Source organism: Sturnira hondurensis, unplaced genomic scaffold, assembly GCF_014824575.4.
Source record: "Sturnira hondurensis isolate 20B ecotype Veracruz unplaced genomic scaffold, ASM1482457v3 Scaffold0008196, whole genome shotgun sequence".
NCBI classification, from domain to species: Eukaryota; Metazoa; Chordata; class Mammalia; order Chiroptera; family Phyllostomidae; genus Sturnira; species Sturnira hondurensis.
Genome location: NW_028080827.1, coordinates 26,567,161 through 26,587,695, shown reverse-complemented (window position 1 = coordinate 26,587,695; position 20,535 = coordinate 26,567,161). Strand labels below are relative to the sequence as shown.

Genomic DNA, 20,535 nt, shown 5'->3' with positions numbered 1-20,535 from the left:
ATACTCAGGGGTCTGCTGGAGCAGGATGGTAAGTGTTACCATGTTATCGCTGACCGGGTAAATGCGGAGGGCACAACTCAGAGTTCGTTCGCCCATTTATTTACTCAGGGGGTTAAGCTCCTGAAGAAAATGCTGCCCCCACACTCAATCATGTTGATCAAGTACAAAGTACCAAGGGCGCATCGTTCGCTGTGATAATGGGAAGCCGTGGTGATCTGTTAAAAACACAAGAGGATGCCGACTCACACTAAACGCCGAGTGTGACGTGAATACAAACACCCTGCCAGGAGTCCCCAGCTATCATCGTGACAAGTATTCGGGACTCCTCGCTGGTCACCTTCGTCTCCACAGTTGCATATTAAATTACTAACAATATCTGCAGATAGACGTAAGTTATAGCAACTCCTACCAGCAACATGCACAAGACAAAGAGTCATACATGGGAACAAAGTACAAAGAATCAGTGCTGGCTTTCATCCTGGACAGAGACCAGCTCCTCCAAGTGCACAAGAGGGGTGTGCAGGGAGGGTTGGTCCCCTCCCCCTGACTCTGTCACCCACAAGCCCGAGGTCACACTGACAGAAACCTGAAATCTTTACTGCGGGCTGGGCCAACTGTATGCAATCATCAAATGGTACAGAGCGGCTTCCTATAGGTCTACGGGTCACTTACAGGAAAAACTTTAAATTAATTAGTTTATGTTTAGTACAATCCATTCGCGCAAGCTATTTCTGGAGTTGTTTCCGTAGCGCTGTGAACTTCCCTGGCACACTGCCGAAGCGTCAGCGGGGTCGCCCCGCGTTCCCCAGAGCGGCAAGGCCCGCACACTGGGACAGGCCCTCCTGGACAGACAAGCCCTCGGGGGCTGCTGCGTGCACTGTACATCTGCCCAGGAGGCAAGTGCTCTGGCGGCAACCGTCTCGGGGGAGAGCCGGGTGTGACTCCCCACAAGATGGTACGGAATGGGGGCCACGAGTCCAGACTCAATCGCGGGACCTGAGTTTCAATCCAGTCTGGTGTCACCTTCTACCTTGGTGACACTGGGCAATATTTACCCTCTCCACACCACAATGTCCTCATCCATATACTGAGGACAATTCCAGTCCCCTGACAAGGCTGCTGTGCAGGTTAAATTCTGAGCTGGTATCCCCTGAAATGCCAGCGCACTGCCTGTGCCCAGCAGCCTCTCCCTGACTCCCCACTGTTCCCAGTAAAACGACTAACAGCCAGTTTGGCCTAGGTCAGTGCTGTGTACTACCATCGGTGATCGGAGACAGAGTTATCAGGAAAGATGCTTTCACGTTCTCTTCCCTCTGCAAAATATCTTTCAAAATGTTTAGACCAAGTTTATGGAATTTGCTTGGCCTTTCTTAGAGAACACTTCTCATATTTACTCGGCCATGATGCTACAAGGCCGGACTTTATCATCAAACAACGAAGCTGTACCTTAGCTGAATAATGGTATGAAATAGAAATTTAAACAATTCCTTAAAAATAAACAGTCAGTAAGGAATAGCAAGCCAAGATAGTAAAATAGTCCATCTTCTTTTTCCACCTTAAAAATATTTGTTTACCATCTTTCTCTCTGAAAAATGCTAGATCAATCCTCTATTTTCCTGTATTTTTTCTATGGGAGTTTGGAAGAAAACATTTGTTTCCTGCTGTTCTAGCTTCTACCTAACAATTAATTAAAAGTACTGGAGTAGAAAATTTATTAAGAATGTTTGTGCACTGTGCCCCAGAACTATGGCAAGATCAGAAACTCAAAGCTTCTCATTTATGGTATTATAATTATACTCCACAAAAGAAATGGTTAAAAAACAAACCACTTTAGGGCATTTGGGGTAAGTAGTAATAGTTCTAGAAAAATATTAGCATGCCAACAATGTACTATATGAATTGTTTCAAGTAAAAAGCTGTAGCTACAATTTTGGTGAACTATATAGAAAATCATATATTAATTTCTTACTATAAATTTTTAAAAAGCTAATACTTAATTACCTTCTAGTTCTGGGAAGTCTAGTAAATTATTCTGTAAATCACAATTTTCACTAGTCTTAAACTATTTAGGATTTTTCCAAATTAGTAAAGTTTTACACTAAAAATAAGCTTATTCTTCTTAAAGTAAATGTAAGTAAAATTTTGTGGTGAGTGATATAATAAAAGATTATGCTCTTAAAGTTGTAAGGCACCAAAGACAATTTTCTTCCTCTGTGAGAAAAGCTTAACTGTCAACGAAACACGGCCGGCTCCCCCTCACTTGCAGCAGCTTGCCAAACCCTCCCGCCTGGCCGCCGGTGCCCAGCACGCATGCCTGTGAGAAGGGTCTGAACTCCAGCGGAGGAGAGGGTGGTCCTCCAGTCATCAGGTTGTTGTAGCTGCATCTTCCACAGCGAGGCCTACTCACCAGCTTTCCCCTCTGCTGGGCCGACCTGGTTTCTCGCAAGGTGTACACGTCCCCGCAGACAGAGATCTCGCGCCAGACCCCGGGCTGGGACTCCTCCGTGAAACCCCCTCGGGGATGCATTACCAGGACCCCGTTCGTGGTCAGCCCGTCCATGTGGCCATCAGGGTTTTTCCATTTTGCTGCCTTTTCCTGGAGAGCAAGAAAAAACTATGTTCAGATCATGTTAAAAATGAAGGGGTTCTAAGAATCTCTTTAAAATACTGCCTGGGAGCACAGGGGAGGAAAGTAGTGAATTCTCATTTCTATTTAAAACTAAAAAATAGTCAGAATAATAAAATATGCAGTTAATCCAACAATATGAAAGAAATGGTAAAATGGATAAATAATTTATCTCCAGAGGCACATTATATTTATTTGGGGGCTTAAGAAATAACCTGATGCCTGGTTCTCCCCCCAGAGGTGCTTTTTCACGATCCCCACCCCGCTGATCCCAGAATCTGGTGTGCATTCTTCAGTTTATTTGGGCAGCGCTCTCACCTCACTACCTAGAAACGCTTTGCATGAGCTCATTATCAGGGAAATGCGCAGAGGAAGGAAAACATTTCCATTAAACATACAAAATTTCAGCACGTGTGAAACCAACAATTTGTGGCCACTGTATTTGCATATGAATTGGGACGGATATCCTCACAGGTGGAAGGCCAGAGCAGCTTGGTGTAATGGCAGGACAGACACTTGGATGACGGGCGCCACAGTGATTTCGCTCTTCTCTCTTAGGGACAGAACCAGGTGTCACTCCCATGACTCGGGTAGGTCCTGATTACGACAAGCCACTTACGACGGCCCCAGCCCCATGCCAATGACTGGCTTAGGGGTGGGCGTGTGGCTGAGTTCAGGCCAGCGGCACCGAGTGAGTCTTCTGGGAGATTCCTGGGAAGGCCTCTTTGCTTGCAAGAGACCCACAGTGTCTCCACCGCCTCTTCCTCGGCAGCAAGCTTCCCTGACACGGGGCACGCGGTGGGGCAGGAGCCGCCTCTCACCCAGAGGAGGCCTCACCCGAGGAAGCTAATGTGTCAGAGAGGCAGAGGGTGAGGTAGAACCTGGTTCCTTGGAGGTCACAGAACCACTGAACAACCGACCCTCAAGCTGGCCTTCCCTTTCTTGGCACTTCTTGTAATAGGGGGACAATACCTTTTCCTTATGGTTCCAGGGGTGTTCCAGGGGTGTCCATCTCTGCGCCACACAGGAAGGAGAAGAGCTGTCTTGGACCACATATTAAATACATCGAGATGCAGAATCACAAAAAGATCTCATAATGTTTTAAGTAAATTTACGACTCTGTGTTGGGCTGCATTCACAGACATCCTGGGCTACCTGTGGTCCACGGGCTGCAGGTTGGACACCCCTAGAAGGTCATTCTGCCATGTATTTTTTTCCCTACAAAAATATCCTGATTCAAAAAGAAACTATATGAAAACGATATTCACTAGAACTTTCGGGTTTAATTTACATGGAAGCCCTACAACAGCAGAGATTTTCAATGTTTTGTTCTCTGTGATATAACATTTATAACCCAATATGAACATAGCAAACACTCAATTTTTGAATGAATGAATAATTAACATTTTCCTTTAAACCCTAATTATCTAGATTAGACCATTTATTTTTCCTTATGAAATAAATCCCCTTAAGTCTACCATAAATACATCATGCATAATGTTGAGATATACTTTAAAAAAGTAATTACTGTACATATTATAAATATTATAGCAAATAAAACAAGTAATGATAATTATTTTCACATTTTTAATAACAGCTTTTCAAAGTGGCCACCTGAAAAGTCAAATCTTAAAATCGAACTAGAGGCATCATGTAAAGCAAGTGTCTACAGCACAATTAAATGTTTGATGTGATAACGGTAAGTGTTTTTCTTGAGACAATGGACATATCTGTAGCACTTACTCCAAGAAAAATGTTTTTGGAAGAGTCGAACCCGGCTGCGAAGATGCGCGCTGTGTACGGCTCACTCCTGTCGCAGACTATCCGGCAGGCGAACCTGGATATGGTGCTTTGTGTGATCTGGGCTTCGTCGCTGTTCTGGCCACCAGAGACTGTGTCTGTGACAACGAAGTCGATGGGGCTTTCGGTCGATCTGCCCACCTGAGTAAATCAAAACACTCGTAACTCCCTGGAAAAATGTCACACCACCAACTTGGCTCAAGTGGAATGGGTGTCCAGGATCCCTTTAACATCCATTGTCTCTGCCTCGAAGGCCAGAATTCAGTGAAAACTTCAGTTCTCCTTTTTTTTTTTTAACTAAGGGAGATGTTATGGCATAACCGACCATCCAATGTTAAATATCAGATGAAAGGCTCAACTTTCGTACTCTGAACAGAATGTACCTCGTGGATCAGGCAGGAGCATCACTTTCATGGTGAATCATTCTGTGTGTGTGTGTGTGTGTGTGCAGGCAGAAAAGAGCAAGATTTTAAAGAAAGACAACAAACAAAGGAACTCTTGCCCCTACCCTTGCCCACTCCAGGACCTGGTTTTGCCCTCTGCGCCGACCCCCCAGGGACTCACCACACAGAGCAGGAGCAGCCCTAACCCAGACGTAGACATCAAACACCTGTCACCCCTCCTCGGTGCGGCCAGGATGGAGCGAGGGCTACACAAGTAGGCCGAAGTCTGGGTGCGGTCCAGTGAAATATTTAAAAACCTGCTCTTAACAGTTCAACCAACTTTGGAGTTTTAAAAACTCTCTTGGGAAAGTCTAAGAAGTTGCCAATAATATTATATTGGCTTATTTTCCTTGAAAAGTTAAAATGCTGCCAGAAGGAAATGTAAGATCCTTGGCCAGATCTTACAGTTCTAACAAAGCTTTTCATAATCAACAAATCCGATGAGGACTTCTCTGTCTTCTGAACTGGGAGAAGTGAAGAATTTGTTTACAAATAAGGAAAACCCAAGACAAAATAGCAAAATGTTTATGGGATCATGTTCTATGAATCTCTAACTGGAAAATGATGATAAATGTTATAGATGCCAAAGAGACTTGATTTAAAATCAGCCATGTGTGTGTAAATGTGTCCTTTCTCTCCAAACAGACTGATGTTCTAACAGCAGTGACTGTGATTCTGAGCGGCCAATGGGAGGAACACCAATGTGTGCATGTAAGGTGCCCAAAAGTCAATTTGCCAGGGATCTTTACCCTGGCTCTCAAAATTCTATCTAAAATATAAGCAACATTAATATACTTTTATTCCAAATGCATGAAAGGAAAAACTATTAATATATGGTGCATAATTTAGCTCTGCTTGCTCCTGGAACAATATTAAATTTGTTTTGTAAATCTCACATATACATTCTCATGCACAGACTATTTCAAACCAACCAACAACAGACATCTATTTTCTCTTGTTTTTTTACCAACCTTAATTTCTTGTCCTAATGAAATGTGCCTGGAATAAACTAAACCACTGGGTTCACTGAAACTCATCAACTTAGGCAGATACGTACTGCCTAAATGTGTGCATGTCAGGTTTGGAAAACCGTATTTGTTACAAAATGCAACATAAAATGTAAATTAGAGATATTACAAAATCAAATCACTGTACAATTCATCTTCCTACAGTTGCAGAGTCTTCTCTCTGCCACATGCATTTAAAAGCTGGGTATGTAACTCAGAGGCTCTGACTCGGACTGCTCTAAGTATTTTTTTAAATTCTTTTTAAAAAGCTATTCTCTTAGCTACTTTCAAGTATATAATCAGCACTACTGACTAGAAGCACCATGCCGTGCAATAAATCCCCAGACCTCACTCCTCTTACATCTGGGAGTTTGTACTGCTGACCGGAACTTCCTCACTCCCCACTCCCCACGCCCCCACCCACTGCCAACCACCAAATCTAGTCTCCGTTTCCACAACTTCGATTTTTAAAAGATTCCACATGTAAGTGATAAGTCTTTCTCCGACTTATTTTACTTAAAAAGCTTTTATGCAATGAGAGAAGGAACAAATACTTATTTAAAACATTTCACAAAAATATGCAAGTGTACAGGAGAAAATAAACACTACTCCAAACCCAGAAACAAACCCACCCTGAACCTCTGTCCCAATGAAGCTCAGGAGTGACACGTGGCATTCTAAAACTGCCTGGTCACCTCACCAGACCCAGAGTTCTCACGACACCATCTCTGACCCAAGTCCCCTCACCTCTATGGGAGACAGTAACGCCTCTGTTACAAGCTCAAAGCTAAAACCTCGCTCTCGTAAAATGCCACATAACTGCTCCTTGTCTACAGAGATTATTCTCTTTGAGAAAGGCCGTCCTGGTTTCATCCCAGCACATCAAATTAATGTCTTGATAAATTAACTGACATTGATGTAAAACATGGTATTTTATTCCAACTGGAACATACTGCTAGGATCAATTATTTCAAGTCATGAGACTTATCTGACTGGTCGTATCGGATTTGTTTGTCAATGCATTTCCATTTCACCTGCAGAGTGCTAGTATAATTTTATACTGCAGGTCACAAACTTCATGGTGCTTTTGCCAGGAAAAAAATCAAGTCCCTTTCCTACTGAAAACTCACCACCCACTGTGGAAATCTTGGATCCTGTTGTTTGTTTACTGGATCAACTACATTATTTTAAGGACAGTCACGTAGACAGGCGAAGACGTTTCCGAATTTCATCTGATCTTCATACAGTGCTGACATGCACACAGCAGCCACAGGGAGTTTTAACCCCTACTATGGGTAGTCACGAACACAGCATCACTCAGCACTTCCAATTTTAAGACATGTGAGAAAAGTTTAGGTTTGCCTGGTTGTCAGCAGAAGTCAGCAAAGGTAAGGATGGACGGGAGCACCTGAAGGGGCCTCCCTCACACTGCCCAGCCCAATCCTTCGCGTGTCCCTGCCCCTGTGACTCTCTCTGGCTTTCCTTATGACAAGGATGACGTATTGCTGCTGCTCCTCAGGACCAATCTCCCCACTGATGCCTGAGATCCCAATATTCTCCGCTCCCTGAGGATTTTGCTGATATTGGCTCCTGCGCTGGCCCCTACCCTGGATCAACCATTTCTCTCTTGAGGCTGGATCACGCCATTCCAGAGCTTCTCAAACTGAGGCTCTATGGAGTGAAGAACTAGTTTTGTTTTGTTTTTAAATTTCAACCTGCCAAAGATACCTTTTAAAAAATGCAATGAAAATGAGTATTAGGAAAAGGATCACCTGTTTCAACGTGTTAAAGACCGAAGTGCTGTAACAGTTTACAATTGCCTGCCCATCATCTCACTCTCATTAACACCCATTTCCACGCTCAGTGGAGCACTGTTTGAACACTACTGATCTAGACCAGTCTCATCTTTAAAAAACTCTTCCCTTTGCCTGCAAACAACCCTCAAGCTACTGCCTAATTTCTCTGATTCACTTAACAGTAATACTTCTGGAATAACCTGTCACCAGTTACTACCTTCACGTCCTTCCTCATCCCCTTAACGTCTCTCCTCAGCCCACTCCAGCTGCGCTCTCTCCCCACGCTCACCTGAAACCACTCCAGGCCTTACAGTCAGCCAGCATATCCTGGCCCATTTGTACCTGGTGTTCCAATAATGAAACCCTTCCAGCCTAGTTGGCCAATAGCTCCTATCTCTTCTCTTTCTGTTCTCTCCCTAGGTAATCTCATTAAATCAAATTTATTAGCCACAAAGCCCTGATCTCTCACCGCACCTCCAGACTAGCACAATCTCCATTTGGACGCCCCAGAGGCACCTCGACATGTTCCAAATAGAACCCAGATCCCCTTCAAACCCTAGATTCTTTGTGTCAGTGACTGACATCCAATTTGCTCAAGCCAAAAATCAATACCCAAGAATTATTCCTGATTCTTTCTTCCACACCCACATTTAACCTTGTGGCAATCCCGTCCACTCTACCTTGGAAACACATCTTTCCTGACCTTAGTTCAGTTGCCACCATCTCTTACTTGGATTGCATGCCTTAGCCTCCCAACTTCCACTGGCCTCCGACCTTCTTCTCTACAGACAGTAGTTGGAGACATCTTTTAGAAACATAAATCAGGTTATACCTTTCTTTTTGCTGAAAATCCTCCAACAGCTTCTTCCAAACTCCTAGAATAAAACCCAAGTTCTTTACTTGGGCCTACCTCTCCCGGCCTCTGTCTACCTTTCTAAGGTCATCTCATTTCATTTCCCTTTGCGTTCACTCTGCTCCTGCCTCGTGGCCTTGGCACTCCGCCTGGAACATCTGCTCATTGCAGTCTGTCTTCCTCCTCTAAGGCACAGGCTCCGCGGGAGGGGAGCCTCAGCTGTCCATGGACAGGAACTGGGAGCAGGCACTCGAGAAATGAAACTGATAAACGGAGGGTTATGAGAGTGAGCTTGACCACTGTGACACATACATGTTTTAATAAATTACTATTGAAAAATGTTGATATTCTTAAACATTTTTCTCAACTACATAGCTGCTAAAGTGACCATCCAAAACTACTTATAAGCCAACTACACTGAACACCAACCAAACAAAACCTAAAAACTAAGTCACTGCAGCACCCAGGTCGACACCTATGAAACTAAGAAATCCGAGAGGGACCCGGCCACTTCCCTTCCCCTCACGGTCAGAGTGTAATGGCCATCATACTATAGGGACTGTCTAAGCCACTTCACCTTTTTTTTTATTGCTTTCACAAACTATTTTCTTCTTTAGCTTTTTACTTTACTTACTCTTTTTCCCCCTCTCTTTACCCCTGTTCAACAAGTGCAAAGTCTCAGTTACACTAGAGAGGTGCCAGACAGCACCGTGTCTACGGTTAAAAATACTGTACTGTGCACTCAAAATTTTCCCCAGAGGGTAGACATATTAAATGTTCAACCACAGTGAAAAATTGTAATAGAAGCTGAAAAAAATCCAGCTAAGTCTTTAAGTCTTTCTGCATTGGCAGAGATGAGAAGGAAAAGAGTAAAGAATTAAGAAGAATGTGATTGTACAATAGTGACAAATATACACTTTGCGTCACTTAAGGAGTAACGGTGCAATGGCACGTGCTGTCACAGTGACTAGCTGAGCCTAAGTGGTAAGACATGCACCACCAACAGATGGAAACCTTTTTAAGAAGCATTTTAAAGTATACAGGGGTGGGTAAAATGGGGTTTACAGTTGTGAGTACACGAAATAGTTTACTCTCGTATTATTACTTATTTATTATTGCATTACAGGTGTAAACCTACTTTTGCCTAGCTGTTTTTTAATGTACACATTTAACACATTGAATTAAAAACGCATTTACTATATTTTAAAGCTTTTAATTTGCTTTTTTAATATTGAGAATCTTCTCTCCGTGAAACAGTAAACAATCTTACAAAGGGAGGTTACATAATTTTGTAAAGCATTAAAAGAAAAAATTATCATGAAGTCCCATAGAAATATCAACAGGGAGGTATTATATACTTATTTAGGAAGAGGCTTTGTTCTGTAGAATGAGAAGAAAAACCATTTGGAATATTATAAAATGAAACGGGACAAAGAATAAAACCACTTAATATTTTGTCTAAATATAATAAATCTTGCTTTTGCATTCAAACTGGCACCTAAATAACTATATACCTATGACTACGATGATGGCTCTACCTATCTATAAATAGTTGTTTAGTTTTTTAAATAGCTAACATATTCACGAAGCTCAAAAAACCAAAAAGCGTGGAATACCTCCCTATATCACACCACCTGCCTAGTCCTCTTCCCCACAAAGAAAAATGCTTTACTTAATTCATATAAGCATTAGTTAAACATTTAATTATACTAATTTAATATTTAATTAATGTACTACTTAAATTTAATATTTAATAACATTATTTACTTTATTAAAATTCAACATTAAGTAATCTTCATTGAATATACTATCAGTGGCTCAACATATTTAATAGTATTAACATTTAATTCACTAAATATGTTTGGAACACTTTCTGTGTCTGCGCACAAAGCTGTTTCTTACTGTTTCATAGCCTTGGAGGCCCCACCTGTATGGCTGCCCCCAAATTCATGGACCTGGTCCCCTATTGAAGGACTCTGAGGTTGTCAACTTTTATTATTCAACTATGTTTGAAGCAATGACTTGATAAAAATATCATCTTGCATGTATGTAGGGGTACCTCTGAGGTAAAGCCCTAGGAGGAGGAGAACTTTAGGAGAAGAACTTTAGGAGAAGAGCTAAGTCTGAGAGTGAATTTTGTACTTTTCACAGGCATTTCCATTCACCACCGCACAGAGGCCGCGCCACCCCACAGCGTGTAGGAGGGTCCCCCCACATCTCGGAAAGACACTTTCAGCTTTCTGCCAGTCTGTTAAGTAAAAAAATGCTAGCTGTGTGATATGAATTCACAGTTCTGTTTTCACAAGCGAGGCTGAGCATACTTTCTTCTTTGTAAGAGCTATTTATATCCCTTTTTGATGTTAGCTTCTATGATACTTTTTTGACATTTGTTTGAACATTTGATTAATAATTTAACTCTCCATACAAAAATGCAAAGCCTCATGGCTTCCAATTTGTGTTTGGTTGTTTATTTTATTAGCCTGGATTTAAATTTCCTGTCGTTTTAAAGTACCAAAACTTGGATATAGTAATTCTCTTTTTAAAGTAATGATGATTTTTTTCCATTATTACTGCCTCCCTCCTGCTTTCTTTTGATGTAGTTCTGGAGTTTTTATTATTTACCGCTAAAACTATTCCTGAACCTGTTCTCTGCTTTGTCATTTTTTAAACAGGAGTTTTAAAAAAATTTTTGAGAGAAATGTTTACTTCCTTAACTCTCCCTCCCTCCCTCCACCTCTCCTCTCTCCCCCACCTTCCAAATAACTGCACTTAAGTTTTTACATGTTTTCTGAATATGCTGTCAGTCACATCTCATGGTTTTTGCTATATATAACGTTCCTAGTTATTTTTAAAAAGGCCTATAATTGTATTTTGATGTCATCTTTGATTCAAGTGTTATTTAGGAAGTATTTTAAACATGCTGGCTTTTAAAAGTAGCTGGCTATAAAAATATTTATTCCTGTTATTTAAGTCTATTTTTATTGCATTGCAATCTGAGAATGTAATCTTTATAATTTTCTTTGCAGTTTCAGAATTAAGTTTTCTTAGTCTTTCAGAAACCAAATAGAAGTAATTTTTGCATTATCCTCGCCTCTTTCCTCTTGGGCATCACCAGAAGCTAATATGAACACCAACCAAAGGAACTGGTCCCCTATTGAAGGACTCTGAGGTTGTCAACTTTTATTATTCAACTATGTTTGAAGCAATGACTTGATAAAAATATCATCTTGCATGTGTGTAGGGGTACCTCTGAGGTAAGGCCCTAGGAGGAGAACTTTAGGAGAAGAACTTTAGGAGAAGAGCTAAGTTCTGATCTACAAGTTCTGATCACATATCAAAACACAAACTGAGGGAATAATGTCCTGAAATTTCTATTAAAAAAGAAACACGTTACCTGAAACATATCCGTGTCTTTATCGTGCGTGTACTCGACCACCACAGTCTGATTCCTCGACAGAGTGTAGGATATACTGTGCTGACCTTTGCAGCTGATGGCCTAATAATGAAAAAACATATAAAAATTCATTAATGTTTTGTTTTGTTTCAACAACTTAACCGCAGTTCCATTTGTAGTTAAGAGACATGATTCTACCAGCAAAGCCCCACACAAGTCAGCACTTCCCTGACAGTCAGAGCCACCCCTGTGCCGCGCCGAGTCACAGAGCAACTTGGGCGGCAAGTCTGCTCTTACCAAACGTCCAATCTTAATCTGAACGACATTTTACTCAGTTCGATTCAAAGCTAATTTACTCGTTTGCAAGACTTGATTTATAATCATATTCCCAGGGGCGGGGGTGGGGAAGGCACTTCCTCAATGTTACCTTAACTAATTGATAGAATTTTTAGATTAACATGATTTAAAATTTTAGGACTTATTTCACACTACAACAGGTAAGTCAGTAACATTTTGTTATGGTATTTTCCCTGCGTAATAGAGGTTGTAATTATAGTAAAAGATTCACTGAAAAAATTGTAAATGTTCTGTAAGAATTTCTATAGAATATACTTTTCTAGCTATAATCATACTTATAGGAGGACCCCTCAAAAATGGTGTTTATAAAAAATTGTATATTTAATTGCAATACACCCATCAAGATGTTTTTTCTACTGCTCAAAATGTTTTTGAACTTGTGCATTTTGATGCCTTTAAGCATTTCCACTGTTTTCACCTCTTCCACATCAGCAAAATGTTTCCCTTTAAGAACTTTTTCCATCTGGGAAACAAACAAAAATAAGCTGTTCAGGTTGAGATCAGGTGAATAGAAAGGGTAGGACAAGGAGGTAAGTTTTGGTCAAAAACTGCTGAACATTCAGTGTGGTGTGGGCGAGTGTGCTCATAGATCACCCGTCATGAAACGGACAAACATGTTGAAAGAGTCTTAAAAAAAAATCCACTGAAGCAAAACTCAGCCTCTCACAACCACGCCAGCTGGCACACTGATACAGATGGGTTCCTAGAATACCTACCTAGTGAGGGGAAGCCTGTATTATAAGGGACCTGCCCTTCAGAAGATAATTCCAGGTTTTTTGGGGTCCCTCCTCATATAGTCTGTTCTATATCTTATTTAATGATTCTATAAGCAGTTGCTTAACCTAGATATTTACTGAATTGATAAGGTAGCTAAGTTAGTTTTATCCTTTTAATTTTTAGACTAAATTTAAGTCTTTTTCAAAAAAAATCTAGAAACCAACAATACAATATTGCTTTTATTTTCTCCATAATGAAATCTTTGAACACACATCTTAAGTTGCAGTCAAATACTTTTAAATTTCCCAATTAACAATGAAGTTTACTTAAATTACACTCCAAATTATTTCAATTACAGTTTATCCATTCTACTTCCACATATCTTCATCCCTACTCATTCTACTTCCACATATCTTCATCCCTACTCTTTCACATTAGGTATAATAAAACTTTAATAAGCCTACCTATTAGGCACTTACTGAAGATTACACTGTATAAAGAGCCAGAATGCACTTGGAAGCAGATGGACACACACAGCACGTTGATGAAAATGTCCGACCACGTACGTCTGGCTCACACAACTGCTCAGAGTCATAAACAGTGCGACAGCCCAAAGCAGGTGTGAAGTGAGCGTGGCTCAGCTCATGGCTACTCAGGCACGCACCCCGAGAAACTGAACGGGGGAACTGATGTTTTGTTGTGCGTGCTTCATTAAGGTACCACAAGCATTAGAAATAATATTTTATATACTTAATGTGGTCAGGAATCTAAAAAATACTGCTTATACTACTCAACTTGAGCAATAAACATAATCTTTGATTTTTATTGGCATGAGTGAGATAAATTCAATAGTAGTGATAAAATAACATTTTCAAAAGCCAAATTAATATACAACGATTTCCAATTTAAGATGAGTGGATGTTTATCTTTCCAGTTAAGTGAAAAAGCCCCATGACCTTAAAAAGATAAACTTGTTATCTTAAAATTATTATAAACTGCGTATGCTCCACAGCATGCTGGTAGTTTTAACACTGAAACAGGGCTTCCAAATCCGCCGGGGCACCAGTGTCCGACGACCGCTCTCTTCACCCCATGACCTCGCACAGCCCCGGACATGCTCCTGCCACACCGTGCCGCCCTGGCAGGCACCAGAAATCGGCCTTTTACAGGCCCTAAGTCATTACTGGACCCAATTTTTCTAAGGTGTTTTATTCTAAAATTATTCTTCTGACTCAAACTATTATAAGCCTATGAAACATGAAAAAGTCTATTTATAGAGAAAGTGGCACCACACCTGGGAACTGCCCACAGCAGAGAGAAGCACAAAGACAGAGGCGGACCCCAGCCTGGTGGACCCCGGTCCAGCCGACCCGAAATACGGAAGAAAGTGCAAGGACTCTGGCACTTAGAACACCTGACCCAGGACACTACGAATATTAAGCCCATTAAGGAATATTTGCAATTTCAAACTTCTGCCAGTTTTTTTTTTTATGTGGATAAACCTGAATCACCAGGTTTAGGAAGGGTGGATGCTTTGGGATTAGAAAAAACACGTTTTCTGAGACTTCTGATTAAGCAAGTCCCAGCCAAGGGTTACATACATTCCAGAAGCCTCTAGATTTAGGAAGACTGGGAAGTGGGGAAAGCGATTCTGCAGGGAGAAACAAGTCCCAGGAAGTGCGAGAGGCCCCAGTCAACAGGCGGTGCACTGCCCTATGTGCAGCAGGGAATTACTGCTGAGCCAGGAGAGGACTACCTGTGTGCTTGTGCCCACCTCCCCCCCCCCACTTACCCCCTGGGGCCCAAACAGGCTGCACCCACAGGGAGGAGAAGCTTGGTAATGAGAGGGCCTGAGAAGCCTGAGAAGCCTGAGAAGCCTGAGAAACCAGGAATGAGACTTGGAACAAAAGGTGGCAGTCAGAACTGGACACCAAGGCCACAGGGGGAACCAAATTCCCCTGGCATGCATTAGGGTTCACATAATCTTGTTGCATACTGAAGTTAAGGTGGGGCCAGACCTGCATGGTTCGGGGAAGCTAAGAAGACAGTTTAAGCTGGACATCAGTTTTTGCTTCCTTGTGGAAGTATATAAGGCCTTAAGCTTTTTAATTTTGGTTACAAGTATCAATTTTTGAACAATACTTTTTAACATTTAAAACAGGACTTTCAGAAATACAGCTTGTGGTAAATTAGAGATTCACTAACTTGAGTCAATCATTCAGGTGTTATGTGAACAAAAATTGCCCCAAGGCACCAAGTTGTTTTGAAATCTGATATTTCTGAAATATCAGAGAATGCATAAGGCCTTCTCTTGGCACTCACTATAATTTAGTTCAAACACAATTACTGTAACATAATGTGAGTTTACTATACTAACGCAAATTTGGAAATGAAACAGTCGAAAGTTATAAGGAAAATCAGCCCCACCAGCCTGCCTGGTGGACAACAGCGATTTTCCGTATTTGCATTTCTACTGGGATGAGAAGGCAGACCCGGTCTTGTCTGTGCTCCCACCCCCAGCACAGAGGGTGCGAGAGCACTGGACATATGTCAGATGAAAGCATCAACTGTTACAGATACAAGATGAGATTTAGAGCTGCTTTCCTCAGGCCTTCCCCCCGCCTCCTCCCACTTTTCACAAGCAAAGGTACCATTAGTGACACTCTCAGCCCCAATTTATTTCATGTGAATTTTATCCGGCTAAAAATATCACAATTGGACAATTACAGATTAGACAATTACAATTACAGATCCCCAGAATAAAGGATTCTAACTTTATCCAGCCTAGAAATTGAAACACTACTCCACAATCGCACACGTCTGAACCAGGCCCTTTCTGAGCCAGGACACTTTCTTTCCCCAGGAAAAGATCTGGGTTTTCTGAATTTTACCGTGCTTGCACCGACCGTGGTCTGGGCTCAGCTCGGTCCAGCCACCCTCTGCCATTGGGTGGAACAGCTAGAACCGGCTGTCCTGGCCCAACTCTAAACGTCAGCGAGCCCTCTGAGCCTCCAGACTCTGAAACAAACATGGTGCATGGTGTCTACAGAACTGTCTTCTTCTCATCAACTCGCATGTGCACACACACACTCGCAAAGGCACTTACAAAGGTGCATAATGTGGATTAATACCAGAAAGCCAATCCTGCAAGATGCATACTGGGATGGATACACGTCTTCAGGGCAGCCAGAGAGCTTTCATTCAGATTTTAAAAGTACAAGGGAAATAACCAAATCTTTTATTTGTTAAGAAGCAGCGGTGTGAGCTCTCAATCACAAAGTAAAAGGGGGAGGGGGGCGGGGAAACACTGAGAAACTGGTTTCTAGACAATACTAATTTATCATGGTTATGATTTAGCCCATTTAATTCCAGCTGTATAAGGCTGCCAAGTGAGCCCTGAGCCACTCTGAAGGGAGAGAAAACAGAATTCATCACTGCGGCAGACGTATCGGTTACCTGCCTAATGCTTTTCTGCCTGTTAGCAGAGCTGGCTTCCCATGAAAAGGCCTGAACACGCCATGGCCGGCTCTCCCACTCTCCTCTGAAGCCAGCACGTGGAAATGTGAGCCCCTCCTGACCAGCGTGGAGCTCTTGGGAGTGAGGGACATCAAGAGAGATTCTTTCCTTACTCTGTCAATAAAATATTAATGGGGTGCTTGGAGCAGAGGTGGTTGTCTTGCAACATGAGAGGAAGGTCAAAGACTCTGAGAGAAGCAGGCTGGGCCCTGACATCTTTCAGTTGAACCAAATCTGAAACTACCTGCCCCAGACTTCCTCTCCGTGAGAAAAATGAGGGGTTTAGGTTGCCTTTGGTGGGGTATTGTGTTACTTGCAGTTGAAAGCATCATTACACTGTTTGGCCCAAACGTTTGGTCCTCCTCCTGGGTTTCTTACTGCAGTGGACAGAACAACTTCATTCCCGGTCACTCCGACCTAGAAGCTCCTCACCGCCTCGGAGCCCTGTCCTGCCACAACGGTCCATACACAGGTAGCACTGTCACCACCACACCTGATCTCAGGCAGAGTCCCAGCCTGGCTTGCTAGTTTTGGCTCATGAAGGCAAAAATCCAATACCAAGTGAAGAAATCACATGCAACACTTCACATTTTTTCCACAAATACAAAGTAGTTGTTGGGCAACCAGTAATTACAAAACTGATTTATTCCCCAAAGGAACTTTACAATCAGCTCTTTGATAGCCCCTAACGTGCTGCTTTGGAGATTAAGGGTAATGCAATTCGTCTTCCCTTGACACTGGGCTGCCCTAAGAAACTTGCTGGCCAACAGAAGGCAGCGTTAAGTGACACGTGAGACTTTGAGGCTGGGTCAGAGGAAGCCTTGCAGCTTCTGCCCACCACCCTTGAACACTTGCTCTTGGAGTCCTGGACCATCATAGAAGAAACCCAGGCTAGGAGAAGCGTCTCTGGAGACACAAATGACATGTGAGTGAAGGAGCCACTTGGAAACGAACCCTTCACTTCCGGCTGCCCCTGCATTTGCCATGTGTACCCTTCCCAAATTCCTGACCCTCACAAAACCGTGAACCGAGTCGAATGGTTTTTGCTAAGTCAGTAAGGTCTGCAGTAGTCAGCTATACAACAAAACAACCGAACCAATCAGTTTCAAGGCCTGTCTGTGCCAGGACATCTTTTCTGATATGCTAACATTTATGACGAGTCCGATAAGACATGATGGCGATTTGTGTGCTCACCTTCCCCACGCCCGAGGGCACGGGGCGGGTGCAGGTAGCAGAGCACTTCCACACAGAGCAGGAGGTTTCACGCACTCCTGAGTGCATGCGTGTTAAGAGGCTGTCTGTGGTTAGAGCAAAGATGTATTCTTACTGAGATAATCTTCAGCTGTTGGGTGACTGAGATGTGAAGAAAATTACATATTAGTATTTACAGTATGCAATTAATATGTGTAAGTTAATATACAGAAGGAATCTGGACAGCATTCGAAGCATTTTCAGAGGAGGCAAAAGCCACCAAACAAGTCACACGGACGATTTTTAGTCTTTACACATTTGGAGCAGGAACAGAAGGGGCACTGGGAGGTCAGGAGAAGAAAACTAGTGAGTTCAGAAGGTGTGACGCCCCACTTCAGCAGACCACACACACTGTGTATAACAACAGGGCGTTTCTTACTAAACTAGACTTGGCCTCATTTAAGGGACTACAATGTGTGTGTGTGAATCTGAATTTCAACCAAAATTCTTTTTCTTCAAATCCACATCTCATTTTTCTATTACCATGTCTCAGAAGCAAATGACTCAAGGGTTTAACAGCCCCTCTCGCCTGGCTGTCCTGGAGGCTGACGGCTGCAGACCTGCGGTCCCCGTCCCGGGGGTGCACGGCGTCTGGCCACGTCAGATGAATGTATGGAAACAGCAGCGGCCTGCATACTGCACCCCGTCCTTCGGTTTCCAACAAACACCTCAGCAAGAAGTCCAGAGATGTTCTAACAGCCCACCTGCTGGGGGCAGACCCAGGAAATCTCAGGGAGCCAGGGACCTCTTTGTCTTTGGGGTTCTACCAAGAAACATAATACGAGCTTGTGTTCCCAACAGCCTTCGAAATGGTGTCCACAACTCGCACTCTTAAATAAGGCCCGGTGGCGTAAGTACAGGTTTCTGAGCCGATCATATAAACTGCGTGTTTCAGGCAGGTTTATTTTCAGTCACTTTAACTGTTAGTTCTAATATATGAGTTAGTATTTCAGTCCATTATACAGTTTAAATAAATAACTGCAAAACTGCCACTGCAGAAATGACCGGATAACAGGGAAAAGCAACTACACTGGCCTCTCTCAGCCGTTGTGGTTACTGACACAAGCGCTCTGTGACAGGCGCACCGCTGCAGACACAGCCTGTTAGCTGGTGTGGGAAAACAGTAATAGAATCCGCCTGGGAGTAGGGCTGAATGAGGCCAATGAATCGAACCTTTTTCGTTCAAAAACAACTTCTGATGCTGATGCTAATGGCAGAAATGTGCACATTTATGAGCAAATCAATGAGTTCGCTGTGAACTGTGCAGCAGCTTGGAAATCACTGCTGAATGGCTGTAGGAAGCAGGTCTGTGTACTGAGCAGAGCTGGGCAGGGAGGGTGGGGAAGGTTTTGGAGGGGGTCAGCATGTACAGTGACCAGACAGCTGCCCGTGAGGTCACTGGCGGTGCGTCGCTTCACCACACTCTCTGCTGACAGCGTAACATGTGACTGAACACTGGGCAGCGGAAAACATTCACGCCAGACGGTTGTCCCAGTACAGCAACCTCGTCTGTCCCGCTGAGCTCCCAGTTCACACGTTCTTTAGGGAGGGAGAATAAGACCACGAGTGGGCACGGCAGAAGTCAACTTGGTCTCTGGATTCTGAGGCTGAGAAAACAAAACACGAGACCCCAGGCTTGAATCCCAGTCAAGTCACTCACCAACTGTAAACAAATCACATAACCTCTCAAGTTTTCAGTTGTTACCTTTGTATTTCATCCGCAGACGCAGTCAGTGCCCGCAGCACCGATTTCACTGTGTTCCCAGTAGCAGGAACAAGGTACGACTGGGACCATCTCTCTGCAAATGCAGACCCTGCACGGAGAGAACTGCTGCGAGACCCCGGGGGTTTAGCGTCAGGTTCTACAGAGTCTGTAACACACACGTCCCAGATTATCACTATTCTGTTCAGCTTTAAGTACATGTTAGATATTGACCATATTAATTAGAGATACTCCTGGAAGGCAAACATGTTTTTCCAGAACTAATGACTTTTATGTCAGGCTGACAAGTATAATTGGGCAATAAATCCTCAATCAGTCTGGTTCAAACTGCTACAGGAAAGATGAGGTCTATGCCATCCCTGTCAATTTATGTATAAAATATGTATGAGTGCTATTTCTAAACTGAGGAAGTGGCTAAAGGAATTCATAATTTATTTTTGCATGAATATACTCTTTAGAATATTACATCTTTTCAATAGGCCATATTTCAAATGAGTGCCCAAATCATAGCTATGATTAGGAAGTCACAAAATGCTACCTTGGATTGCATCAAAATCAACAGGGTTTTGTTCAATAAATAAATCAAAATGATAAGTCTATTTGTTAGAGGCAATAGCCTTGACTTTGGCCCCGGGCCACTCCCACGCCTGTCTGGGATCAGCTCACTAAGCTATTTGATAAGCACTGGCAGAGAACCTGCTACATGCTCAGTGCTGGACAGGGGCCGGGAAGGAGGTGGTCAGCTTAGCACCCCCAGAGGGCAGAGAGGGCAAGGACGTCTGGGGAGACTGTTTCTACTCTGGAGTCATCCCTCAGTCCACTGCAGATGGACTCGGTCGGTGGTGCTGGTGCAGAAGCGAGGACTTGATTTGGGAATAGTTCAGAACACATGACACAGTGGGTGCTGGGCAAGAACACATTCTCGTGCCGTGTGGCCATCTGTCCCAGACACTCTCTTGCTTACACGGGATTGAAAGCCCCCCGAGGGCAGGAGCTCCTGTCTTTTTAAACTAGGCTTCAGTTCAGGCACGTAATTGCACGGTTAACAGTAC

The 20,535-nt window shown here is 43.0% G+C and overlaps 1 protein-coding gene across 1 annotated transcript in view; it reads right to left on the bottom strand.

Annotated features, from left to right (window-relative positions):
* PELI2 (pellino E3 ubiquitin protein ligase family member 2) overlaps nucleotides 1-20,535 on the bottom strand; it is a 159,829-nt gene that overhangs the window by 7,510 nt on the left and 131,784 nt on the right. Inside the window, exons 3-5 of the mRNA XM_037054367.1 lie at nucleotides 11,920-12,021; nucleotides 4,370-4,567; nucleotides 2,408-2,596 (exon numbers count right to left, since the gene is read on the bottom strand). Of these exons, the coding sequence (XP_036910262.1) occupies nucleotides 2,408-2,596; nucleotides 4,370-4,567; nucleotides 11,920-12,021 (489 nt within the window). The remainder of the gene's footprint in view (nucleotides 1-2,407; nucleotides 2,597-4,369; nucleotides 4,568-11,919; nucleotides 12,022-20,535) is intronic.